The 26,603-nt window shown below is 53.0% G+C and overlaps 1 protein-coding gene across 1 annotated transcript in view; it reads left to right on the forward strand.

The window, feature by feature from the left end:
• The window catches only part of LOC139392283 (protein spire homolog 1-like), a 238,181-nt gene that overhangs the window by 204,387 nt on the left and 7,191 nt on the right, over positions 1-26,603 (forward strand). The window contains exons 13-14 of the mRNA XM_071140153.1: positions 22,401-22,436; positions 22,812-22,949. Of these exons, the coding sequence (XP_070996254.1) occupies positions 22,401-22,436; positions 22,812-22,949 (174 nt within the window). The remainder of the gene's footprint in view (positions 1-22,400; positions 22,437-22,811; positions 22,950-26,603) is intronic.

Genomic DNA, 26,603 nt, shown 5'->3' on the forward strand with positions numbered 1-26,603 from the left:
AGTGGTGCTGTCGGTAGTGGTCCTGTCGGTAATACTGAGGAGTCGGTAGTGGTCCTGTCGGTAATACTGAGGAGTCGGTAGTGGTCCTGTCGGTAATACTGTGCAGGAGGCTTCGGTAGTGGTCCTGTCAGTAATACTGAGAAGTCTGTAGTGGTCCTGTCGGTAATACTGAGGAGTCTGTAGTGGTCCTGTCGGTAATACTGAGGAGTCGGTAGTGGTCCTGTCGGTAATACTGAGGAGTCGGTAGTGGTCCTGTCGGTAATACTGAGGAGTCGGTAGTTGTCCTGTCGGTAATACTGAGGAGTCGGTAGTGGTCCTGTCGGTAATACTGAGGAGTCGGTAGTGGTCCTGTCGGTAATACTGAGGAGTCGGTAGTGGTCCTGTCGGTAATACTGAGGAGTCGGTAGTGGTCCTGTCGGTAATACTGAGGAGTCGGTAGTGGTCCTGTCGGTAATACTGAGGAGTCGGTAGTGGTCCTGTCGGTAATACTGAGGAGTCGGTAGTGGTCCTGTCGGTAATACTGAGGAGTCGGTAGTGGTCCTGTCGGTAATACTGAGGAGTCGGTAGTGGTCCTGTCGGTAGTGGTCCTGTCGGTAATACTGAGGAGTCGGTAGTGGTCCTGTCGGTAATACTGAGGAGTCGGTAGTGGTCTTGTCGGTAGTGGTCCTGTCTGTAGTACTGAGGCGTCGGTAGTGGTCCTGTCGGTGGTACTGAGGAGTCGGTAGTGGTCCTGTCGGTAATACTGAGGAGTCGGTAGTGGTCCTGTCGGTAATACTGAGGAGTCGGTAGTGGTCCTGTCGGTAATACTGTGCAGGAGGCTTCGGAAGTGGTCCTGTCGGTAATACTGTGCAGGAGGCTTCGGTAGTGGTCCTGTCGGTAATACTGAGGAGTCTGTAGAGGTCCTGTCGGTAATACTGAGGAGTCGGTAGTGGTCCTGTCGGTAATACTGAGGAGTCGGTAGTGGTCCTGTCGGTAATACTGAGGAGTCGGTAGTGGTCCTGTCGGTAATACTGAGGAGTCGGTAGTGGTCCTGTCGGTAATACTGAGGAGTCGGTAGTGGTCCTGTCGGTAATACTGAGTAGTCGGTAGTGGTCCTGTCGGTAATACTGAGGAGTCGGTAGTGGTCTTGTCGGTAGTGGTCCTGTCGGTAATACTGAGGAGTCGGTAGTGGTCCTGTCGGTAATACTGAGGATTCGGTAGTGGTCTTGTCGGTAGTGGTCCTGTCTGTAGTACTGAGGCGTCGGTAGTGGTCCTGTCGGTAGTACTGAGGAGTCTGTAGTGGTCCTGTCGGTAATACTGAGGAGTCGGTAGTGGTCCTGTCGGTAGTGGTCCTTTCGGTAATACGGAGGAGTAGAAGTCGGTAGTGGTCCTGTCGGTAATACTGAGGAGTCGGTAGTGGTCCTGTCGGTAATACTGAGGAGGAGGAGGAGTCGGTAGTGGTCCTGTCGGTAATACTGAGGAGGAGGAGGAGGAGTCGGTAGTGGTCCTGTCGGTAGTGGTCCTGTCTGTAGTACTGAGGCGTCGGTAGTGGTCCTGTCCGTAGTACTGAGGAGTCGGTAGTGGTCCTGTCGGTAATACTGAGGAGTCGGTAGTGGTCCTGTCGGTAGTGGTCCTTTCGGTAATACGGAGGAGTCGGTAGTGGTCCTGTCGGTAATACTGAGGAGTCGGTAGTGGTCCTGTCGGTAATACTGAGGAGTCGGTAGTGGTCCTGTCGGTAATACTGAGGAGTCGGTAGTGGTCCTGTCGGTAATACTGAGGAGTCGGTAGTGGTCCTGTCGGTAATACTGAGGAGTCGGTAGTGGTCCTGTCGGTAATACTGAGGAGTCGGTAGTGGTCCTGTCGGTAATACTGAGGAGTCGGTAGTGGTCCTGTCGGTAATACTGAGGAGTCGGTAGTGGTCCTGTCGGTAATACTGAGGAGTCGGTAGTGGTCCTGTCGGTAATACTGAGGAGTCGGTAGTGGTCCTGTCGGTAATACTGAGGAGTCGGTAGTGGTCCTGTCGGTAATACTGAGGAGTCGGTAGTGGTCCTGTCGGTAATACTGAGGAGTCGGTAGTGGTCCTGTCGGTAATACTGAGGAGTCGGTAGTGGTCCTGTCGGTAATACTGAGGAGTCGGTAGTGGTCCTGTCGGTAATACTGAGGAGTCGGTAGTGGTCCTGTCGGTAATACTGTGCAGGAGGCTTCGGAAGTGGTCCTGTCGGTAATACTGTGCAGGAGGCTTCGGTAGTGGTCCTGTCGGTAATACTGACGAGTCGGTAGTGGTCCTGTCGGTAATACTGACGAGTCGGTAGTGGTCCTGTCGGTAATACTGACGAGTCGGTAGTGGTCCTGTCGGTAATACTGAGGAGTCGGTAGTGGTCCTGTCGGTAATACTGAGGAGTCGGTAGTGGTCCTGTCGGTAATACTGAGGAGTCGGTAGTGGTCCTGTCGGTAATACTGAGGAGTCGGTAGTGGTCCTGTCGGTAATACTGAGGAGTCGGTAGTGGTCCTGTCGGTAATACTGAGGAGTCGGTAGTGGTCCTGTCGGTAATACTGAGGAGTCGGTAGTGGTCCTGTCGGTAATACTGAGGAGTCGGTAGTGGTCCTATCGGTAATACTGAGGAGGAGGAGGAGGAGTCGGTAGTGGTCCTGTCGGTAATACTGAGGAAGAGTCGGTAGTGGTCCTGTCGGTAGTACTGAGGAGGAGTCGGTAGTGGTCCTGTCGGTAATACTGAGGAGTCGGTAGTGGTCCTGTCGGTAGTGGTCCTGTCGGTAATACTGAGGAATCGGTAGTGGTCCTGTCGGTAATACTGAGGAGGAGGAGGAGTCGGTAGTGGTCCTGTCTGTAGTACCGAGGTGTCTGTAGTGGTCCTGTCGCTAATACTGAGGAGTCGGTAGTGGTCCTGTCGGTAATACTGAGGAGTCGGTAGTGGTCCTGTCGGTAATACTGAGGAGTCGGTAGTGGTCCTGTCAGTAATACTGAGGAGTCGGTAGTGGTCCTGTCTGTAGTGGTCCTGTCGGTAATACTGAGGAGATGGAGTCGGTAGTGGTCCTGTCGGTAATACTGAGGAGTCGGTAGTGGTGCTGTCGGTAGTGGTCCTGTCGGTAATACTGAGGAGTCGGTAGTGGTCCTGTCGGTAATACTGAGGAGTCGGTAGTGGTCCTGTCGGTAATACTGTGCAGGAGGCTTCGGTAGTGGTCCTGTCAGTAATACTGAGAAGTCTGTAGTGGTCCTGTCGGTAATACTGAGGAGTCTGTAGTGGTCCTGTCGGTAATACTGAGGAGTCGGTAGTGGTCCTGTCGGTAATACTGAGGAGTCGGTAGTGGTCCTGTCGGTAATACTGAGGAGTCGGTAGTTGTCCTGTCGGTAATACTGAGGAGTCGGTAGTGGTCCTGTCGGTAATACTGAGGAGTCGGTAGTGGTCCTGTCGGTAATACTGAGGAGTCGGTAGTGGTCCTGTCGGTAATACTGAGGAGTCGGTAGTGGTCCTGTCGGTAATACTGAGGAGTCGGTAGTGGTCCTGTCGGTAATACTGAGGAGTCGGTAGTGGTCCTGTCGGTAATACTGAGGAGTCGGTAGTGGTCCTGTCGGTAATACTGAGGAGTCGGTAGTGGTCCTGTCGGTAATACTGAGGAGTCGGTAGTGGTCCTGTCGGTAGTGGTCCTGTCGGTAATACTGAGGAGTCGGTAGTGGTCCTGTCGGTAATACTGAGGAGTCGGTAGTGGTCTTGTCGGTAGTGGTCCTGTCTGTAGTACTGAGGCGTCGGTAGTGGTCCTGTCGGTGGTACTGAGGAGTCGGTAGTGGTCCTGTCGGTAATACTGAGGAGTCGGTAGTGGTCCTGTCGGTAATACTGAGGAGTCGGTAGTGGTCCTGTCGGTAATACTGTGCAGGAGGCTTCGGAAGTGGTCCTGTCGGTAATACTGTGCAGGAGGCTTCGGTAGTGGTCCTGTCGGTAATACTGAGGAGTCTGTAGTGGTCCTGTCGGTAATACTGAGGAGTCGGTAGTGGTCCTGTCGGTAATACTGAGGAGTCGGTAGTGGTCCTGTCGGTAATACTGAGGAGTCGGTAGTGGTCCTGTCGGTAATACTGAGGAGTCGGTAGTGGTCCTGTCGGTAATACTGAGGAGTCGGTAGTGGTCCTGTCGGTAATACTGAGTAGTCGGTAGTGGTCCTGTCGGTAATACTGAGGAGTCGGTAGTGGTCTTGTCGGTAGTGGTCCTGTCGGTAATACTGAGGAGTCGGTAGTGGTCCTGTCGGTAATACTGAGGATTCGGTAGTGGTCTTGTCGGTAGTGGTCCTGTCTGTAGTACTGAGGCGTCGGTAGTGGTCCTGTCGGTAGTACTGAGGAGTCTGTAGTGGTCCTGTCGGTAATACTGAGGAGTCGGTAGTGGTCCTGTCGGTAGTGGTCCTTTCGGTAATACGGAGGAGTAGAAGTCGGTAGTGGTCCTGTCGGTAATACTGAGGAGTCGGTAGTGGTCCTGTCGGTAATACTGAGGAGGAGGAGGAGTCGGTAGTGGTCCTGTCGGTAATACTGAGGAGGAGGAGGAGGAGGAGTCGGTAGTGGTCCTGTCGGTAGTGGTCCTGTCTGTAGTACTGAGGCGTCGGTAGTGGTCCTGTCCGTAGTACTGAGGAGTCGGTAGTGGTCCTGTCGGTAATACTGAGGAGTCGGTAGTGGTCCTGTCGGTAGTGGTCCTTTCGGTAATACGGAGGAGTCGGTAGTGGTCCTGTCGGTAATACTGAGGATTCGGTAGTGGTCCTGTCGGTAATACTGAGGATTCGGTAGTGGTCCTGTCGGTAATACTGAGGATTCGGTAGTGGTCCTGTCGGTAATACTGAGGAGTCGGTAGTGGTCCTGTCGGTAATACTGAGGAGTCGGTAGTGGTCCTGTCGGTAATACTGAGGAGTCGGTAGTGGTCCTGTCGGTAATACTGAGGAGTCGGTAGTGGTCCTGTCGGTAATACTGAGGAGTCGGTAGTGGTCCTGTCGGTAATACTGAGGAGTCGGTAGTGGTCCTGTCGGTAATACTGAGGAGTCGGTAGTGGTCCTGTCGGTAATACTGAGGAGTCGGTAGTGGTCCTGTCGGTAATACTGAGGAGTCGGTAGTGGTCCTGTCGGTAATACTGAGGAGTCGGTAGTGGTCCTGTCGGTAATACTGAGGAGTCGGTAGTGGTCCTGTCGGTAATACTGAGGAGTCGGTAGTGGTCCTGTCGGTAATACTGAGGAGTCGGTAGTGGTCCTGTCGGTAATACTGAGGAGTTTGTAGTGGTCCTGTCGGTAATACTGAGGAGTCGGTAGTGGTCCTGTCGGTAATACTGAGGAGTCGGTAGTGGTCCTGTCGGTAATACTGAGGAGTCGGTAGTGGTCCTGTCGGTAATACTGAGGAGTCGGTAGTGGTCCTGTCGGTAATACTGAGGAGTCGGTAGTGGTCCTGTCGGTAATACTGTGCAGGAGGCTTTGGAAGTGGTCCTGTCGGTAATACTGAGAAGTCTGTAGTGGTCCTGTCGGTAATACTGAGGAGTCTGTAGTGGTCCTGTCGGTAATACTGAGGAGTCGGTAGTGGTCCTGTCGGTAATACTGAGGAGTCGGTAGTGGTCCTGTCGGTAATACTGAGGAGTCGGTAGTTGTCCTGTCGGTAATACTGAGGAGTCGGTAGTGGTCCTGTCGGTAATACTGAGGAGTCGGTAGTGGTCCTGTCGGTAATACTGAGGAGTCGGTAGTTGTCCTGTCGGTAATACTGAGGAGTCGGTAGTGGTCCTGTCGGTAATACTGAGGAGTCGGTAGTGGTCCTGTCGGTAATACTGAGGAGTCGGTAGTGGTCCTGTCGGTAATACTGAGGAGTCGGTAGTGGTCCTGTCGGTAATACTGAGGAGTCGGTAGTGGTCCTGTCGGTAATACTGAGGAGTCGGTAGTGGTCCTGTCGGTAATACTGAGGAGTCGGTAGTGGTCCTGTCGGTAATACTGAGGAGTCGGTAGTGGTCCTGTCGGTAATACTGAGGAGTCGGTAGTGGTCCTGTCGGTAGTGGTCCTGTCGGTAATACTGAGGAGTCGGTAGTGGTCCTGTCGGTAATACTGAGGAGTCGGTAGTGGTCTTGTCGGTAGTGGTCCTGTCTGTAGTACTGAGGCGTCGGTAGTGGTCCTGTCGGTGGTACTGAGGAGTCGGTAGTGGTCCTGTCGGTAATACTGAGGAGTCGGTAGTGGTCCTGTCGGTAATACTGAGGAGTCGGTAGTGGTCCTGTCGGTAATACTGTGCAGGAGGCTTCGGAAGTGGTCCTGTCGGTAATACTGTGCAGGAGGCTTCGGTAGTGGTCCTGTCGGTAATACTGAGGAGTCTGTAGTGGTCCTGTCGGTAATACTGAGGAGTCGGTAGTGGTCCTGTCGGTAATACTGAGGAGTCGGTAGTGGTCCTGTCGGTAATACTGAGGAGTCGGTAGTGGTCCTGTCGGTAATACTGAGGAGTCGGTAGTGGTCCTGTCGGTAATACTGAGGAGTCGGTAGTGGTCCTGTCGGTAATACTGAGTAGTCGGTAGTGGTCCTGTCGGTAATACTGAGGAGTCGGTAGTGGTCTTGTCGGTAGTGGTCCTGTCGGTAATACTGAGGAGTCGGTAGTGGTCCTGTCGGTAATACTGAGGATTCGGTAGTGGTCTTGTCGGTAGTGGTCCTGTCTGTAGTACTGAGGCGTCGGTAGTGGTCCTGTCGGTAGTACTGAGGAGTCTGTAGTGGTCCTGTCGGTAATACTGAGGAGTCGGTAGTGGTCCTGTCGGTAGTGGTCCTTTCGGTAATACGGAGGAGTAGAAGTCGGTAGTGGTCCTGTCGGTAATACTGAGGAGTCGGTAGTGGTCCTGTCGGTAATACTGAGGAGGAGGAGGAGTCGGTAGTGGTCCTGTCGGTAATACTGAGGAGGAGGAGGAGGAGGAGTCGGTAGTGGTCCTGTCGGTAGTGGTCCTGTCTGTAGTACTGAGGCGTCGGTAGTGGTCCTGTCCGTAGTACTGAGGAGTCGGTAGTGGTCCTGTCGGTAATACTGAGGAGTCGGTAGTGGTCCTGTCGGTAGTGGTCCTTTCGGTAATACGGAGGAGTCGGTAGTGGTCCTGTCGGTAATACTGAGGATTCGGTAGTGGTCCTGTCGGTAATACTGAGGATTCGGTAGTGGTCCTGTCGGTAATACTGAGGATTCGGTAGTGGTCCTGTCGGTAATACTGAGGAGTCGGTAGTGGTCCTGTCGGTAATACTGAGGAGTCGGTAGTGGTCCTGTCGGTAATACTGAGGAGTCGGTAGTGGTCCTGTCGGTAATACTGAGGAGTCGGTAGTGGTCCTGTCGGTAATACTGAGGAGTCGGTAGTGGTCCTGTCGGTAATACTGAGGAGTCGGTAGTGGTCCTGTCGGTAATACTGAGGAGTCGGTAGTGGTCCTGTCGGTAATACTGAGGAGTCGGTAGTGGTCCTGTCGGTAATACTGAGGAGTCGGTAGTGGTCCTGTCGGTAATACTGAGGAGTCGGTAGTGGTCCTGTCGGTAATACTGAGGAGTCGGTAGTGGTCCTGTCGGTAATACTGAGGAGTCGGTAGTGGTCCTGTCGGTAATACTGAGGAGTCGGTAGTGGTCCTGTCGGTAATACTGAGGAGTTTGTAGTGGTCCTGTCGGTAATACTGAGGAGTCGGTAGTGGTCCTGTCGGTAATACTGAGGAGTCGGTAGTGGTCCTGTCGGTAATACTGAGGAGTCGGTAGTGGTCCTGTCGGTAATACTGAGGAGTCGGTAGTGGTCCTGTCGGTAATACTGAGGAGTCGGTAGTGGTCCTGTCGGTAATACTGTGCAGGAGGCTTTGGAAGTGGTCCTGTCGGTAATACTGTGCAGGAGGCTTTGGAAGTGGTCCTGTCGGTAATACTGTGCAGGAGGCTTTGGAAGTGGTCCTGTCGGTAATACTGTGCAGGAGGCTTTGGAAGTGGTCCTGTCGGTAATACTGTGCAGGAGGCTTTGGAAGTGGTCCTGTCGGTAATACTGTGCAGGAGGCTTCGGTAGTGGTCCTGTCGGTAATACTGAGGAGTCGGTAGTGGTCCTGTCGGTAATACTGAGGAGTCGGTAGTGGTCCTGTCGGTAATACTGAGGAGTCGGTAGTGGTCCTGTCGGTAATACTGAGGAGTCGGTAGTGGTCCTGTCGGTAGTGGTCCTGTCGGTAATACTGAGGAGTCGGTAGTGGTCCTGTCGGTAATACTGAGGAGTCGGTAGTGGTCCTGTCGGTAATACTGAGGAGTCGGTAGTGGTCCTGTCGGTAATACTGAGGAGTCGGTAGTGGTCTTGTCGGTAGTGGTCCTGTCGGTAATACTGAGGAGTCGGTAGTGGTCCTGTCGGTAATACTGAGGAGTCGGTAGTGGTCTTGTCGGTAGTGGTCCTGTCTGTAGTACTGAGGCGTCGGTAGTGGTCCTGTCGGTAGTACTGAGGAGTCGGTAGTGGTCCTGTCGGTAATACTGAGGAGTCGGTAGTGGTCCTGTCGGTAGTGGTCCTTTCGGTAATACGGAGGAGTAGAATTCGGTAGTGGTCCTGTCGGTAATACTGAGGAGTCGGTAGTGGTCCTGTCGGTAATACTGAGGAGGAGGAGGTGGAGGAGTCGGTAGTGGTCCTGTCGGGTAGTGGTCCTGTCGGTAATACTGAGGAGGAGGAGGAGGAGTCGGTAGTGGTCCTGTCGGTAGTGGTCCTGTCTGTAGTACTGAGGCGTCGGTAGTGGTCCTGTCCGTAGTACTGAGGAGTCGGTAGTGGTCCTGTCGGTAATACTGAGGAGTCGGTATTGGTCCTGTCGGTAGTGGTCCTTTCGGTAATACGGAGGAGTAGGAGTCGGTAGTGGTCCTGTCGGTAATACTGAGGCGTCGGTAGTGGTCCTGTCGGTAATACTGAGGAGGAGGAGGAGGAGTCGGTAGTGGTCCTGTCGGTAATACTGAGGAAGAGTCGGTAGTGGTCCTGTCGGTAATACTGAGGAGTCGGTAGTGGTCCTGTCGGTAATACTGAGGAGGAGGAGGAGGAGGAGTCGGTAGTGGTCCTGTCGGTAATACTGAGGAGGAGGAGGAGGAGTCGGTAGTGGTCCTGTCGGTAGTGGTCCTGTCTGTAGTACTGAGGCGTCGGTAGTGGTCCTGTCCGTAGTACTGAGGAGTCGGTAGTGGTCCTGTCGGTAATACTGAGGAGTCGGTATTGGTCCTGTCGGTAGTGGTCCTTTCGGTAATACGGAGGAGTAGGAGTCGGTAGTGGTCCTGTCGGTAATACTGAGGCGTCGGTAGTGGTCCTGTCGGTAATACTGAGGAGGAGGAGGAGGAGTCGGTAGTGGTCCTGTCGGTAATACTGAGGAAGAGTCGGTAGTGGTCCTGTCGGTAATACTGAGGAGTCGGTAGTGGTCCTGTCGGTAATACTGAGGAGTCGGTAGTGGTCCTGTCAGTAATACTGAGGAGTCGGTAGTGGTCCTGTCGGAGTGGTCCTGTCGGTAATACTGAGGAGGAGGAGTCGGTAGTGGTCCTGTCGGTAATGCTGAGGAGTCGGTAGTGGTCCTGTCGGTAGTGGTCCTGTCGGTAATACTGAGGAATCGGTAGTGGTCCTGTCGGTAATACTGAGGAGGAGGAGGAGTCGGTAGTGGTCCTGTCTGTAGTACTGAGGTGTCTGTAGTGGTCCTGTCGGTAATACTGAGGAGTCGGTAGTGGTCCTGTCGGTAATACTGAGGAGTCGGTAGTGGTCCTGTCGGTAATACTGAGGAGTCGGTAGTGGTCCTGTCAGTAATACTGAGGAGTCGGTAGTGGTCCTGTCAGTAATACTGAGGAGTCGGTAGTGGTCCTGTCTGTAGTGGTCCTGTCGGTAATACTGAGGAATCGGTAGTGGTCCTGTTGGTAATACTGAGGAGGAGGAGGAGTCGGTAGTGGTCCTGTCTGTAGTACTGAGGTGTCTGTAGTGGTCCTGTCGGTAATACTGAGGAGTCGGTAGTGGTCCTGTCGGTAATACTGAGGAGTCGGTAGTGGTCCTGTCGGTAATACTGAGGAGTCGGTAGTGGTCCTGTCAGTAATACTGAGGAGTCGGTAGTGGTCCTGTCAGTAATACTGAGGAGTCGGTAGTGGTCCTGTCTGTAGTGGTCCTGTCGGTAATACTGAGGAGAAGGAGTCGGTAGTGGTCCTGTCGGTAATACTGAGGAGTATGTAGTGGTGCTGTCGGTAGTGGTCCTGTCGGTAATACTGAGGAGTCGGTAGTGGTCCTGTCGGTAATACTGAGGAGTCGGTAGTGGTCCTGTCGGTAATACTGAGGAGTCGGTAGTGGTCCTGTCGGTAATACTGAGGAGTCGGTAGTGGTCCTGTCGGTAATACTGAGGAGTCGGTAGTGGTCCTGTCGGTAATACTGAGGAGTCGGTAGTGGTCCTGTCGGTAATACTGAGGAGTCGGTAGTGGTCCTGTCGGTAATACTGAGGAGTCGGTAGTGGTCCTGTCGGTAATACTGAGGAGTCGGTAGTGGTCCTATCGGTAATACTGAGGAGGAGGAGGAGGAGTCGGTAGTGGTCCTGTCGGTAATACTGAGGAGGAGGAGTCGGTAGTGGTCCTGTCGGTAATGCTGAGGAGTCGGTAGTGGTCCTGTCGGTAGTGGTCCTGTCGGTAATACTGAGGAATCGGTAGTGGTCCTTTCAGTAATACTGAGGAGGAGGAGGAGTCGTTAGTGGTCCTGTCTGTAGTACTGAGGTGTCTGTAGAGGTCCTGTCGGTAATACTGAGGAGTCGGTAGTGGTCCTGTCGGTAATACTGAGGAGTCGGTAGTGGTCCTGTCAGTAATACTGAGGAGTCGGTAGTGGTCCTGTCGGTAGTGGTCCTGTCGGTAGTACTGAGGAGAAGGAGTCGGTAGTGGTCCTGTCGGTAATACTGAGGAGTCGGTAGTGGTGCTGTCGGTAGTGGTCCTGTCGGTAATACTGAGGAGTCGGTAGTGGTCCTGTCGGTAATACTGAGGAGTCGGTAGTGGTCCTGTCGGTAATACTGAGGAGTCGGTAGTGGTCCTGTCGGTAATACTGAGGAGTCGGTAGTGGTCCTGTCGGTAATACTGAGGAGTCGTTAGTGGTCCTGTCGGTAATACTGAGGAGTCTGTAGTGGTCCTGTCGGTAATACTGAGGAGTCGGTAGTGGTCCTGTCGGTAATACTGAGGAGTCGGTAGTGGTCCTGTCGGTAGTGGTCCTGTCGGTAATACTGAGGAGTCGGTAGTGGTGCTGTCGGTAGTGGTCCTTTCGGTAATACGGAGGAGTAGGAGTCGGTAGTGGTCCTGTCGGTAATACTGAGGAGTCGGTATTGGTCCTGTCGGTAATACTGAGGAGGAGGAGGAGGAGTCGGTAGTGGTCCTGTCGGTAGTACTGAGGAGTCGGTAGTGGTCCTGTCGGTAATACTGAGGAGTCGGTAGTGGTCCTGTCGGTAGTGGTCCTTTCGGTAATACGGAGGAGTAGGAGTCGGTAGTGGTCCTGTCGGTAATACTGAGGAGTCGGTAGTGGTCCTGTCGGTAATACTGAGGAGGAGGAGGAGGAGTCGGTAGTGGTCCTGTCGGTAATACTGAGGAGTCGGTAGTGGTCCTGTCGGTAGTCGGTAGTGGTCCTGTCGGTAATACTGTCGGTAGTGGTCCTGTCGGTAATACTGAGGAAGAGTCGGTAGTGGTCCTGTCGGTAATACTGAGGAAGAGAGTGGTCCTGTCGGTAGAGGAGGAGTCGGTAGTGGTCCTGTCGTAATACTGAGGAGTCGGTAGTGGTCCTGTCGGTAGTGGTCCTGTCGGTACTGAGGAGTCGGTAGTGGTCCTGTCGGTAATACTGAGGAGTCGGTAGTGGTCCTAGGTAGAGGAGTCGGTAGTGGTCCTGTCGGTAATACTGAGGAGGAGGAGTCGGTAGTGGTCCTGTCGGTAATGCTGAGGAGTCGGTAGTGGTCCTGTCGGTAGTGGTCCTGTCGGTAATACTGAGGAATCGGTAGTGGTCCTTTCAGTAATACTGAGGAGGAGGAGGAGTCGTTAGTGGTCCTGTCTGTAGTACTGAGTTGTCTGTAGAGGTCCTGTCGGTAATACTGAGGAGTCGGTAGTGGTCCTGTCGGTAATACTGAGGAGTCGGTAGTGGTCCTGTCAGTAATACTGAGGAGTCGGTAGTGGTCCTGTCGGTAGTGGTCCTGTCGGTAATACTGAGGAGTCGGTAGTGGTCCTGTCGGTAATACTGAGGAGTCGGTAGTGGTGCTGTCGGTAGTGGTCCTGTCGGTAATACTGAGGAGTCGGTAGTGGTCCTGTCGGTAATACTGAGGAGTCGGTAGTGGTCCTGTCGGTAATACTGAGGAGTCGGTAGTGGTCCTGTCGGTAATACTGAGGAGTCGGTAGTGGTCCTGTCGGTAATACTGAGGAGTCGTTAGTGGTCCTGTCGGTAATACTGAGGAGTCTGTAGTGGTCCTGTCGGTAATACTGAGGAGTCGGTAGTGGTCCTGTCGGTAATACTGAGGAGTCGGTAGTGGTCCTGTCGGTAGTGGTCCTGTCGGTAATACTGAGGAGTCGGTAGTGGTGCTGTCGGTAGTGGTCCTTTCGGTAATACGGAGGAGTAGGAGTCGGTAGTGGTCCTGTCGGTAATACTGAGGAGTCGGTATTGGTCCTGTCGGTAATACTGAGGAGGAGGAGGAGGAGTCGGTAGTGGTCCTGTCGGTAGTACTGAGGAGTCGGTAGTGGTCCTGTCGGTAATACTGAGGAGTCGGTAGTGGTCCTGTCGGTAGTGGTCCTTTCGGTAATACGGAGGAGTAGGAGTCGGTAGTGGTCCTGTCGGTAATACTGAGGAGTCGGTAGTGGTCCTGTCGGTAATACTGAGGAGGAGGAGGAGGAGTCGGTAGTGGTCCTGTCGGTAATACTGAGGAGTCGGTAGTGGTCCTGTCGGTAATACTGAGGAGTCGGTAGTGGTCCTGTCAGTAATACTGAGGAGTCGGTAGTGGTCCTGTCAGTAATACTGAGGAGTCGGTAGTGGTCCTGTCTGTAGTGGTCCTGTCGGTAATACTGAGGAGAAGGAGTCGGTAGTGGTCCTTTCGGTAATACTGAGGAGTATGTAGTGGTGCTGTCGGTAGTGGTCCTGTCGGTAATACTGAGGAGTCGGTAGTGGTCCTGTCGGTAATACTGAGGAGTCGGTAGTGGTCCTGTCGGTAATACTGAGGAGTCGGTAGTGGTCCTGTCGGTAATACTGAGGAGTCGGTAGTGGTCCTGTCGGTAATACTGAGGAGTCGGTAGTGGTCCTGTCGGTAATACTGAGGAGTCGGTAGTGGTCCTGTCGGTAATACTGAGGAGTCGGTAGTGGTCCTGTCGGTAATACTGAGGAGTCGGTAGTGGTCCTGTCGGTAATACTGAGGAGTCGGTAGTGGTCCTGTCGGTAATACTGAGGAGTCGGTAGTGGTCCTGTCGGTAATACTGAGGAGTCGGTAGTGGTCCTGTCGGTAATACTGAGGAGTCGGTAGTGGTCCTGTCGGTAATACTGAGGAGTCGGTAGTGGTCCTATCGGTAATACTGAGGAGGAGGAGGAGGAGTCGGTAGTGGTCCTGTCGGTAATACTGAGGAGGAGGAGTCGGTAGTGGTCCTGTCGGTAATGCTGAGGAGTCGGTAGTGGTCCTGTCGGTAGTGGTCCTGTCGGTAATACTGAGGAATCGGTAGTGGTCCTTTCAGTAATACTGAGGAGGAGGAGGAGTCGTTAGTGGTCCTGTCTGTAGTACTGAGGTGTCTGTAGAGGTCCTGTCGGTAATACTGAGGAGTCGGTAGTGGTCCTGTCGGTAATACTGAGGAGTCGGTAGTGGTCCTGTCAGTAATACTGAGGAGTCGGTAGTGGTCCTGTCGGTAGTGGTCCTGTCGGTAGTACTGAGGAGAAGGAGTCGGTAGTGGTCCTGTCGGTAATACTGAGGAGTCGGTAGTGGTGCTGTCGGTAGTGGTCCTGTCGGTAATACTGAGGAGTCGGTAGTGGTCCTGTCGGTAATACTGAGGAGTCGGTAGTGGTCCTGTCGGTAATACTGAGGAGTCGGTAGTGGTCCTGTCGGTAATACTGAGGAGTCGGTAGTGGTCCTGTCGGTAATACTGAGGAGTCGTTAGTGGTCCTGTCGGTAAATACTGAGGAGTCTGTAGTGGTCCTGTCGGTAATACTGAGGAGTCGGTAGTGGTCCTGTCGGTAATACTGAGGAGTCGGTAGTGGTCCTGTCGGTAGTGGTCCTGTCGGTAATACTGAGGAGTCGGTAGTGGTGCTGTCGGTAGTGGTCCTTTCGGTAATACGGAGGAGTAGGAGTCGGTAGTGGTCCTGTCGGTAATACTGAGGAGTCGGTATTGGTCCTGTCGGTAATACTGAGGAGGAGGAGGAGGAGTCGGTAGTGGTCCTGTCGGTAGTACTGAGGAGTCGGTAGTGGTCCTGTCGGTAATACTGAGGAGTCGGTAGTGGTCCTGTCGGTAGTGGTCCTTTCGGTAATACGGAGGAGTAGGAGTCGGTAGTGGTCCTGTCGGTAATACTGAGGAGTCGCTAGTGGTCCTGTCGGTAATACTGAGGAGGAGGAGGAGGAGTCGGTAGTGGTCCTGTCGGTAATACTGAGGAGTCGGTAGTGGTCCTGTCGGTAATACTGAGGAGGAGGAGGAGGAGTCGGTAGTGGTCCTGTCGGTAATACTGAGGAGTCGGTAGTGGTCCTGTCGGTAATACTGAGGAGGAGGAGGAGGAGTCGGTAGTGGTCCTGTCGGTAATACTGAGGAAGAGTCGGTAGTGGTCCTGTCGGTAATACTGAGGAAGAGTCGGTAGTGGTCCTGTCGGTAATACTGAGGAAGAGTCGGTAGTGGTCCTGTCGGTAATACTGAGGAGTCGGTAGTGGTCCTGTCAGTAATACTGAGGAGTCGGTAGTGGTCCTGTCGGTAGTGGTCCTGTCGGTAATACTGAGGAGTCGGTAGTGGTCCTGTCGGTAATACTGAGGAGTCGGTAGTGGTCCTATCGGTAATACTGAGGAGGAGGAGGAGGAGTCGGTAGTGGTCCTGTCGGTAATACTGAGGAGGAGGAGTCGGTAGTGGTCCTGTCGGTAATGCTGAGGAGTCGGTAGTGGTCCTGTCGGTAGTGGTCCTGTCGGTAATACTGAGGAATCGGTAGTGGTCCTTTCAGTAATACTGAGGAGGAGGAGGAGTCGTTAGTGGTCCTGTCTGTAGTACTGAGGTGTCTGTAGAGGTCCTGTCGGTAATACTGAGGAGTCGGTAGTGGTCCTGTCGGTAATACTGAGGAGTCGGTAGTGGTCCTGTCAGTAATACTGAGGAGTCGGTAGTGGTCCTGTCGGTAGTGGTCCTGTCGGTAATACTGAGGAGTCGGTAGTGGTCCTGTCGGTAATACTGAGGAGTCGGTAGTGGTGCTGTCGGTAGTGGTCCTGTCGGTAATACTGAGGAGTCGGTAGTGGTCCTGTCGGTAATACTGAGGAGTCGGTAGTGGTCCTGTCGGTAATACTGAGGAGTCGGTAGTGGTCCTGTCGGTAATACTGAGGAGTCGGTAGTGGTCCTGTCGGTAATACTGAGGAGTCGTTAGTGGTCCTGTCGGTAATACTGAGGAGTCTGTAGTGGTCCTGTCGGTAATACTGAGGAGTCGGTAGTGGTCCTGTCGGTAATACTGAGGAGTCGGTAGTGGTCCTGTCGGTAGTGGTCCTGTCGGTAATACTGAGGAGTCGGTAGTGGTGCTGTCGGTAGTGGTCCTTTCGGTAATACGGAGGAGTAGGAGTCGGTAGTGGTCCTGTCGGTAATACTGAGGAGTCGGTATTGGTCCTGTCGGTAATACTGAGGAGGAGGAGGAGGAGTCGGTAGTGGTCCTGTCGGTAGTACTGAGGAGTCGGTAGTGGTCCTGTCGGTAATACTGAGGAGTCGGTAGTGGTCCTGTCGGTAATACTGAGGAGGAGGAGGAGGAGTCGGTAGTGGTCCTGTCGGTAATACTGAGGAGTCGGTAGTGGTCCTGTCGGTAATACTGAGGAGGAGGAGGAGGAGTCGGTAGTGGTCCTGTCGGTAATACTGAGGAGTCGGTAGTGGTCCTGTCGGTAATACTGAGGAGGAGGAGGAGGAGTCGGTAGTGGTCCTGTCGGTAATACTGAGGAGTCGGTAGTGGTCCTGTCGGAAATACTGAGGAGGAGGAGGAGGAGTCGGTAGTGGTCCTGTCGGTAATACTGAGGAAGAGTCGGTAGTGGTCCTGTCGGTAATACTGAGGAAGAGTCGGTAGTGGTCCTGTCGGTAATACTGAGGAAGAGTCGGTAGTGGTCCTGTCGGTAATACTGAGGAGTCGGTAGTGGTCCTGTCAGTAATACTGAGGAGTCGGTAGTGGTCCTGTCGGTAGTGGTCCTGTCGGTAATACTGAGGAGTCGGTAGTGGTCCTGTCGGTAATACTGAGGAGTCGGTAGTGGTCCTGTCAGTAATACTGAGGAGTCGGTAGTGGTCCTGTCGGTAGTGGTCCTGTCGGTAATACTGAGGAGAAGGAGTCGGTAGTGGTCCTGTCGGTAATACTGAGGAGTCGGTAGTGGTGCTGTCGGTAGTGGTCCTGTCGGTAATACTGAGGAGTCGGTAGTGGTCCTGTCGGTAATACTGAGGAGTCGGTAGTGGTCCTGTCGGTAATACTGAGGAGTCGGTAGTGGTCCTGTCGGTAATACTGAGGAGTCGGTAGTGGTCCTGTCGGTAATACTGAGGAGTCGTTAGTGGTCCTGTCGGTAATACTGAGGAGTCTGTAGTGGTCCTGTCGGTAATACTGAGGAGTCGGTAGTGGTCCTGTCGGTAATACTGAGGAGTCGGTAGTGGTCCTGTCGGTAGTGGTCCTGTCGGTAATACTGAGGAGTCGGTAGTGGTGCTGTCGGTAGTGGTCCTTTCGGTAATACGGAGGAGTAGGAGTCGGTAGTGGTCCTGTCGGTAATACTGAGGAGTCGGTATTGGTCCTGTCGGTAATACTGAGGAGGAGGAGGAGGAGTCGGTAGTGGTCCTGTCGGTAGTACTGAGGAGTCGGTAGTGGTCCTGTCGGTAATACTGAGGAGTCGGTAGTGGTCCTGTCGGTAATACTGAGGAGTCGGTAGTGGTCCTGTCGGTAATACTGAGGAGTCGGTAGTGGTCCTGTCGGTAATACTGAGGAGGAGGAGGAGGAGTCGGTAGTGGTCCTGTCGGTAATACTGAGGAGTCGGTAGTGGTCCTGTCGGTAATACTGAGGAGGAGGAGGAGGAGTCGGTAGTGGTCCTGTCGGTAATACTGAGGAGTCGGTAGTGGTCCTGTCGGAAATACTGAGGAGGAGGAGGAGGAGTCGGTAGTGGTCCTGTCGGTAATACTGAGGAAGAGTCGGTAGTGGTCCTGTCGGTAATACTGAGGAAGAGTCGGTAGTGGTCCTGTCGGTAATACTGAGGAAGAGTCGGTAGTGGTCCTGTCGGTAATACTGAGGAGTCGGTAGTGGTCCTGTCAGTAATACTGAGGAGTCGGTAGTGGTCCTGTCGGTAGTGGTCCTGTCGGTAATACTGAGGAGTCGGTAGTGGTCCTGTCGGTAATACTGAGGAGTCGGTAGTGGTCCTGTCAGTAATACTGAGGAGTCGGTAGTGGTCCTGTCGGTAGTGGTCCTGTCGGTAATACTGAGGAGAAGGAGTCGGTAGTGGTCCTGTCGGTAATACTGAGGAGTCGGTAGTGGTGCTGTCGGTAGTGGTCCTGTCGGTAATACTGAGGAGTCGGTAGTGGTCCTGTCGGTAATACTGAGGAGTCGGTAGTGGTCCTGTCGGTAATACTGAGGAGTTGGTAGTGGTCCTGTCGGTAATACTGAGGAGTCGGTAGTGGTCCTGTCGGTAATACTGAGGAGTCTGTAGTGGTCCTGTCGGTAATACTGAGGAGTCGGTAGTGGTCCTGTCGGTAATACTGAGGAGTCTGTAGTGGTCCTGTCGGTAATACTGAGGAGTCTGTAGTGGTCCTGTCGGTAATACTGAGGAGTCGGTAGTGGTCCTGTCGGTAATACTGAGGAGTCGGTAGTGGTCCTGTCGGTAGTGGTCCTGTCGGTAGTGGTCCTGTCGGTAATACTGAGGAGTCGGTAGTGGTGCTGTCGGTAGTGGTCCTTTCGGTAATACGGAGGAGTAGGAGTCGGTAGTGGTCCTGTCGGTAATACTGAGGAGTCGGTAGTGGTCCTGTCGGTAATACTGAGGAGGAGGAGGAGGAGGAGGAGTCGGTAGTGGTCCTGTCGGTAGTACTGAGGAAGAGTCGGTAGTGGTCCTGTCGGTAATACTGAGGAAGAGTCGGTAGTGGTCCTGTCGGTAATACTGAGGAAGAGTCGTTAGTGGTCCTGTCGGTAATACTGAGGAAGAGTCGGTAGTGGTCCTGTCGGTAATACTGAGAAGTCGGTAGTGGTCCTGTCAGTAATACTGAGGAGTCGGTAGTGGTCCTGTCAGTAATACTGAGGAGTCGGTAGTGGTCCTGTCGGTAATACTGAGGAGGAGGAGTCGGTAGTGGTCCTGTCGGTAATACTGAGGAGAAGGAGTCGGTAGTGGTCCTGTCGGTAATACTGAGGAGTCGGTAGTGGTCCTGTCGGTAATACTGAGGAGTCGGTAGTGGTCCTGTCGGTAATACTGAGGAGTCGGTAGTGGTCCTATCGGTAATACTGAGGAGGAGGAGGAGGAGTCGGTAGTGGTCCTGTCGGTAATACTGAGGAAGAGTCGGTAGTGGTCCTGTCGGTAGTACTGAGGAGGAGTCGTTAGTGGCCCTGTCGGTAATACTGAGGAGGAGGAGTCGGTAGTGGTCCTGTCGGTAATACTGAGGAATCGGTAGTGGTCCTGTCGGTAATACTGAGGAGGAGGAGGAGTCGTTAGTGGTCCTGTCTGTAGTACTGAGGTGTCTGTAGAGGTCCTGTCGGTAATACTGAGGAGTCGGTAGTGGTCCTGTCGGTAATACTGAGGAAGAGTCGGTAGTGGTCCTGTCGGTAATACTGAGGAAGAGTCGGTAGTGGTCCTGTCGGTAATACTGAGGAGTCGGTAGTGGTCCTGTCAGTAATACTGAGGAGTCGGTAGTGGTCCTGTCGGTAGTGGTCCTGTCGGTAATACTGAGGAGTCGGTAGTGGTCCTGTCGGTAATACTGAGGAGTCGGTAGTGGTCCTGTCAGTAATACTGAGGAGTCGGTAGTGGTCCTGTCGGTAGTGGTCCTGTCGGTAATACTGAGGAGAAGGAGTCGGTAGTGGTCCTGTCGGTAATACTGAGGAGTCGGTAGTGGTGCTGTCGGTAGTGGTCCTGTCGGTAATACTGAGGAGTCGGTAGTGGTCCTGTCGGTAATACTGAGGAGTCGGTAGTGGTCCTGTCGGTAATACTGAGGAGTCGGTAGTGGTCCTGTCGGTAATACTGAGGAGTCGGTAGTGGTCCTGTCGGTAATACTGAGGAGTCTGTAGTGGTCCTGTCGGTAATACTGAGGAGTCGGTAGTGGTCCTGTCGGTAATACTGAGGAGTCTGTAGTGGTCCTGTCGGTAATACTGAGGAGTCTGTAGTGGTCCTGTCGGTAATACTGAGGAGTCGGTAGTGGTCCTGTCGGTAATACTGAGGAGTCGGTAGTGGTCCTGTCGGTAGTGGTCCTGTCGGTAGTGGTCCTGTCGGTAATACTGAGGAGTCGGTAGTGGTGCTGTCGGTAGTGGTCCTTTCGGTAATACGGAGGAGTAGGAGTCGGTAGTGGTCCTGTCGGTAATACTGAGGAGTCGGTAGTGGTCCTGTCGGTAATACTGAGGAGGAGGAGGAGGAGGAGGAGGAGTCGGTAGTGGTCCTGTCGGTAGTACTGAGGAGTCGGTAGTGGTCCTGTCGGTAATACTGAGGAGTCGGTAGTGGTCCTGTCGGTAGTGGTCCTTTCGGTAATACGGAGGAGTCGGTAGTGGTCCTGTCGGTAATACTGAGGAGGAGGAGGAGGAGGAGGAGTCGGTAGTGGTCCTGTCGGTAATACTGAGGAGTCGGTAGTGGTCCTGTCGGTAATACTGAGGAGGAGGAGGAGGAGTCGGTAGTGGTCCTGTCGGTAATACTGAGGAAGAGTCGGTAGTGGTCCTGTCGGTAATACTGAGGAAGAGTCGGTAGTGGTCCTGTCGGTAATACTGAGGAAGAGTCGGTAGTGGTCCTGTCGGTAATACTGAGAAGTCGGTAGTGGTCCTGTCAGTAATACTGAGGAGTCGGTAGTGGTCCTGTCAGTAATACTGAGAAGTCGGTAGTGGTCCTGTCGGTAATACTGAGGAGGAGGAGTCGGTAGTGGTCCTGTCGGTAATACTGAGGAGAAGGAGTCGGTAGTGGTCCTGTCGGTAATACTGAGGAGTCGGTAGTGGTCCTGTCGGTAATACTGAGGAGTCGGTAGTGGTCCTGTCGGTAATACTGAGGAGTCGGTAGTGGTCCTATCGGTAATACTGAGGAGGAGGAGGAGGAGTCGGTAGTGGTCCTGTCGGTAATACTGAGGAAGAGTCGGTAGTGGTCCTGTCGGTAGTACTGAGGAGGAGTCGTTAGTGGCCCTGTCGGTAATACTGAGGAGGAGGAGTCGGTAGTGGTCCTGTCGGTAATACTGAGGAATCGGTAGTGGTCCTGTCGGTAATACTGAGGAGGAGGAGGAGTCGTTAGTGGTCCTGTCGGTAATACTGAGGAGTCGGTAGTGGTCCTATCGGTAATACTGAGGAGGAGGAGGAGGAGTCGGTAGTGGTCCTGTCGGTAATACTGAGGAGTCGGTAGTGGTCCTGTCGGTAATACCGAGGAGTCTGTAGTGGTCCTGTCGGTAATACTGAGGAGTCGGTAGTGGTCCTGTCGGTAATACTGAGGAGTCGGTAGTGGTCCTGTCGGTAATACTGAGGAGTCGGTAGTGGTCCTGTCGGTAATACAGAGGAGTCGGTAGTGGTCCTGTCGGTAATACAGAGGAGTCGGTAGTGGTCCTGTCGGTAATACTGAGGAGTCTGTAGTGGTCCTGTCGGTAATACCGAGGAGTCGGTAGTGGTCCTGTCGGTAATACTGAGGAGTCGGTAGTGGTCCTGTCGGTAGTGGTCCTGTCGGTAATACTGAGGAGTCGGTAGTGGTCCTGTCTGTAATACTGAGGAGTCGGTAGTGGTCCTGTCGGTAATACTGAGGCTTCGGTAGTGGTCCTGTCGGTAATACTGAGGAGTCGGTAGTGGTCCTGTCGGTAATACTGAGGAGTCGGTAGTGGTCCTGTCGGTAATACTGAGGAGTCGGTAGTGGTCCTGTCGGTAATACTGAGGAGTCGGTTGTGGTCCTGTCGGTAATACTGAGGAGTCGGTAGTGGTCCTGTCGGTAATACTGAGGAGTCGGTAGTGGTCCTGTCGGTAATACTGAGGAGTCGGTAGTGGTCCTGTCGGTAATACTGAGGAGTCGGTAGTGGTCCTGTCGGTAATACTGAGGAGTCGGTAGTGGTCCTGTCGGTAATACTGAGGAGTCGGTAGTGGTCCTGTCGGTAATACTGAGGAGTCGGTAGTGGTCCTGTCGGTAATACTGAGGAGTCGGTAGTGGTCCTGTCGGTAATACTGAGGAGTCGGTAGTGGTCCTGTCGGTAATACTGAGGAGAAGGAGTCGGTAGTGGTCCTGTCGGTAATACTGAGGAGTCGGTAGTGGTGCTGTCGGTAGTGGTCCTGTCGGTAATACTGAGGAGTCGGTAGTGGTCCTGTCGGTAATACTGAGGAGTCGGTAGTGGTCCTGTCGGTAATACTGAGGAGTCGGTAGTGGTCCTGTCGGTAATACTGAGGAGTCGGTAGTGGTCCTGTCGGTAATACTGAGGAGTCGGTAGTGGTCCTGTCGGTAATACTGAGGCTTCGGTAGTGGTCCTGTCGGTAATACTGTGCAGGAGGCTTCGGTAGTGGTCCTGTCGGTAATACTGTGCAGGAGGCTTCGGTAGTGGTCCTGTCGGTAATACTGTGCAGGAGGCTTCGGTAGTGGTCCTGTCGGTAATACTGTGCAGGAGGCTTCGGTAGTGGTCCTGTCGGTAATACTGAGGAGTCGGTAGTGGTCCTGTCGGTAATACTGAGGAGTCGGTAGTGGTCCTGTCGGTAATACTGAGGAGTCGGTAGTGGTCCTGTCGGTAATACTGAGGAGTCGGTAGTGGTCCTGTCGGTAATACTGAGGAGTCGGTAGTGGTCCTGTCGGTAATACTGAGGAGTCGGTAGTGGTCCTGTCGGTAATACTGAGGAGTCTGTAGTGGTCCTGTCGGTAATAGTGAGGAGTCGGTAGTGGTCCTGTCGGTAATAGTGAGGAGTCGGTAGTGGTCCTGTCGGTAATAGTGAGGAGTCGGTAGTGGTCCTGTCGGTAATACTGAGGAGTCGGTAGTGGTCCTGTCGGAAATACTGAGGAGTCGGTAGTGGTCCTGTCGGTAATACTGAGGAGTCGGTAGTGGTCCTTTCGGTAGTGGTCCTGTCGGTAATACTGAGGAGGAGGAGGAGTCAGTAGTTGTCCTGTCAGTAATACTGGGCTGTTCTATTTCCTGTCAGGTGGAAAACCCTGTCCCCAGCAGTGGTGCTAAGGTGGTATGTCATGGATGTGTTATTCCACTCTAACTTTGGGATGCGTTCCAGGTCGTCACCACATTGATGTATAATATAACAATATTCCGAGATTATTGGACCCCAGACTGCAAAAATGACGACCTGGAATGCACCCAATTACGTCATCAATGATCACCTAATACAACTTTTAGTCTTAAAACTAACACTGTTTGGGAACATATTTTAGACTTTGTACACCAACTGACTACATGACTCACTGGGTGTTAATATGTCCTCAGAACTGCTGTGTTGTTCACTTCTGTTTGTCATCAGTCTGGGCATGCTCTGTGCTCCCTGGGAGTAATATCCTGGTGGGGGTTTAATAACACAACGTGGTGTGTGTGTGTGTTATTTCAGGAGGACTTCTGCTACCCTGTAGAGTGTCTGGCTCTAACAGTAGAAGAGGTGATGCACATCAGACAGGTTCTGGTCAAAGCTGAGCTGGAGAAGTTCCAACAGTACAAAGACGTCTACAATGAACTGAGGAAAGGAAAGGTGAGAGCTGGGCCTGTCTAGACACTGTACTAGCGGGGCTGGGCCTGTCTAGATACTGTACTAGCGGGGCTGGGCCTGTCTAGACACTGTACTAGCGGGGCTGGGCCTGTCTAGACACTGTACTAGCGGGGCTGGGCCTGTCTAGACACTGTACTAGCAGGACTGGGTCTGTCTAGATACTGTTCTAGCAGGACTGGGTCTGTCTAGATACTGTACTAGCGGGGCTGGGCCTGTCTAGATACTGTACTAGCAGGACTGGGCCTGTCTAGATACTGTACTAGCAGGACTGGGCCTGTCTAGATACTGTACCAGCAGGACTGGGTCTGTCTAGATACTGTACCAGCAGGACTGGGTCTGTCTAGATACTGTACCAGCAGGACTGGGTCTGTCTAGATACTGTACTAGCAGATTTTGAAGAACTGACATGCCAATCTGAGCGCTTAATGTCTTTGACTTGATATTGACCTGATCTCTCAAATAACCGTTCTCCTCTCCTCTCCGACTAAACCGTTCTCCTCCTCTCCTGTAGTTGTTTCTCCTGTCAGACTTAACCGTTCTCCTCCTCCTCCTCTCCTGTAGTTGTTTCTCCTGTCAGACTAAACCGTTCTCCTCCTCCTCCTCCTCCTCCTCCTCCTCCTCCCCCCTAGCTGTGTTTCTCCTGTCAGTCTAAACCGTTCTCCTCCTCCTCTCCTGTCAGACTAAACCGTTCTCCTCCTCCTCTCCTGTCAGACTAAACCGTTCTCCTCCTCCTCTCCTGTCAGACTAAACCGTTCTCCTCCTCCTCTCCTGTCAGACTAAACCGTTCTCCTCCTCCTCTCCTGTCAGACTAAACCGTTCTCCTCCTCCTCTCCTGTCAGACTAAACCGTTCTCCTCCTCCTCCTCCTGTCAGACTTAACCGTTCTCCTCCTCCTCCTCCTGTCAGACTAAACCGTTCTCCTCCTCCTCCTCCTGTCAGACTAAACCGTTCTCCTCCTCCTCTCCTGTCAGACTAAACCATTCTCCTCCTCCTCTCCTGTCAGACTAAACCGTTCTCCTCCTCCTCTCCTGTCAAACTAAACCGTTCTCCTCTCCTGTCAGACTAAACCGTTCTCCTCCTCCTCTCCTGTCAGACTAAACCGTTCTCCTCTCCTGTCAGACTAAACCCTCCTCCTCCTCCTCCTCTATTGTAGTTGTGTTTCTCCTGTCAGACTAAACCGTTCTCCTCCTCCTCTCTTGTCAGACTAAATCGTTCTCCTCCTCCTCCTCCTCCTCTCCTGTAGTTGTGTTTCTCCTGTCAGACTAAACCGTTCTCCTCCTCCTCTCCTGTCAGACTAAACCGTTCTCCTCCTCCTCTCCTGTCAGACTAAACTGTTCTCCTCCTCCTCTCCTGTCAGACTAAACCGTTCTCCTCCTCCTCTCCTGTCAGACTAAACCGTTCTCCTCCTCCTCTCCTGTCAGACTTAACCGTTCTCCTCCTCCTCCTCCTCCTGTCAGACTAAACCGTTCTCCTCCTCCTCTCCTGTCAGACTAAACCGTTCTCCTCCTCCTCTCCTGTCAGACTAAACCGTTCTCCTCCTCCTCCTCCTGTCAGACTAAACCGTTCTCCTCCTCCTCCTCCTGTCAGACTAAACCGTTCTCCTCCTCCTCTCCTGTCAGACTAAACCGTTCTCCTCCTCCTCCTCCTCCTCTCCTGTAGTTGTTTCTCCTGTCAGACTAAACCGTTCTCCTCCTCCTCTCCTGTCAGACTAAACCGTTCTCCTCTCCTGTCAGACTAAACCGTTCTCCTCCTCCTCTCCTGTCAGACTAAACCGTTCTCCTCTCCTGTCAGACTAAACCGTTCTCCTCCTCCTCTCCTGTCAGACTAAACCGTTCTCCTCTCCTGTCAGACTAAACCCTCCTCCTCCTCCTCCTCTATTGTAGTTGTGTTTCTCCTGTCAGACTAAACCGTTCTCCTCCTCCTCTCTTGTCAGACTAAATCGTTCTCCTCCTCCTCCTCTCCTGTAGTTGTGTTTCTCCTGTCAGACTAAACCGTTCTCCTCCTCCTCTCCTGTCAGACTAAACCGTTCTCCTCCTCCTCTCCTGTCAGACTAAACCGTTCTCCTCCTCCTCTCCTGTCAGACTAAACTGTTCTCCTCCTCCTCTCCTGTCAGACTAAACCGTTCTCCTCCTCCTCTCCTGTCAGACTAAACCGTTCTCCTCCTCCTCTCCTGTAGTTGTGTTTCTCCTGTCAGTCTAAACCGTTCTCCTCCTCCTCTCCTGTCAGACTAAACCGTTCTCCTCCTCCTCTCCTGTCAGACTAAACCGTTCTCCTCCTCCTCTCCTGTCAGACTAAACCGTTCTCCTCCTCCTCCTCCTGTCAGACTAAACCGTTCTCCTCCTCCTCCTCCTGTCAGACTAAACCGTTCTCCTCCTCCTCCTCCTCTCCTGTAGTTGTGTTTTTCCTGTCAGACTAAACCGTTCTCCTCCTCCTCCTCCTGTCAGACTAAACCGTTCTCCTCCTCCTGTCAGACTAAACCGTTCTCCTCCTCCTCTCCTGTCAGACTAAACCGTTCTCCTCCTCCTCCTCCTCTCCTGTAGTTGTTTCTCCTGTCAGACTAAACCGTTCTCCTCTCCTGTCAGACTAAACCGTTCTCCTCCTCCTCTCCTGTCAGACTAAACCGTTCTCCTCTCCTGTCAGACTAAACCGTTCTCCTCCTCCTCTCCTGTCAGACTAAACCGTTCTCCTCTCCTGTCAGACTAAACCGTTCTCCTCTCCTGTCAGACTAAACCCTCCTCCTCCTCCTCCTCCTCCTCTATTGTAGTTGTGTTTCTCCTGTCAGACTAAACCGTTCTCCTCCTCCTCTCTTGTCAGACTAAATCGTTCTCCTCCTCCTCCTCCTCCTCTCCTGTAGTTGTGTTTCTCCTGTCAGACTAAACCGTTCTCCTCCTCCTCTCCTGTCAGACTAAACCGTTCTCCTCCTCCTCTCCTGTCAGACTAAACCGTTCTCCTCCTCCTCTCCTGTCAGACTAAACTGTTCTCCTCCTCCTCTCCTGTCAGACTAAACCGTTCTCCTCCTCCTCTCCTGTCAGACTAAACCGTTCTCCTCCTCCTCTCCTGTCAGACTAAACCGTTCTCCTCCTCCTCTCCTGTAGTTGTGTTTCTCCTGTCAGTCTAAACCGTTCTCCTCCTCCTCTCCTGTCAGACTAAACCGTTCTCCTCCTCCTCTCCTGTCAGACTAAACCGTTCTCCTCCTCCTCTCCTGTCAGACTAAACCGTTCTCCTCCTCCTCTCCTGTCAGACTAAACCGTTCTCCTCCTCCTCCTCCTCTCCTGTAGTTGTGTTTTTCCTGTCAGACTAAACCGTTCTCCTCCTCCTCTCCTGTCAGACTAAACCGTTCTCCTCCTCCTCCTCCTCTCCTGTAGTTGTGTTTTTCCTGTTAGACTAAACAGTTCTCCTCCTCTCCTGTCAGACTAAACCGTCCTCCTCCTCCTCCTCTCCTGTAGTTGTGTTTTTCCTGTCAGACTAAACCGTCCTCCTCCTCGTCCTCCTCCTCTCCTGTAGTTGTGTTTTTCCTGTCAGACTAAACCGTTCTCCTCCTCCTCTCCTGTCAGACTAAACCGTCCTCCTCCTCCTCCTCCTCCTCTATTGTAGTTGTGTTTCTCGTGTCAGACTAAACCGTCCTCCTCCTCCTCCT

Source organism: Oncorhynchus clarkii, chromosome 32, assembly GCF_045791955.1.
Source record: "Oncorhynchus clarkii lewisi isolate Uvic-CL-2024 chromosome 32, UVic_Ocla_1.0, whole genome shotgun sequence".
In the NCBI taxonomy this organism is placed as follows: Eukaryota; Metazoa; Chordata; class Actinopteri; order Salmoniformes; family Salmonidae; genus Oncorhynchus; species Oncorhynchus clarkii.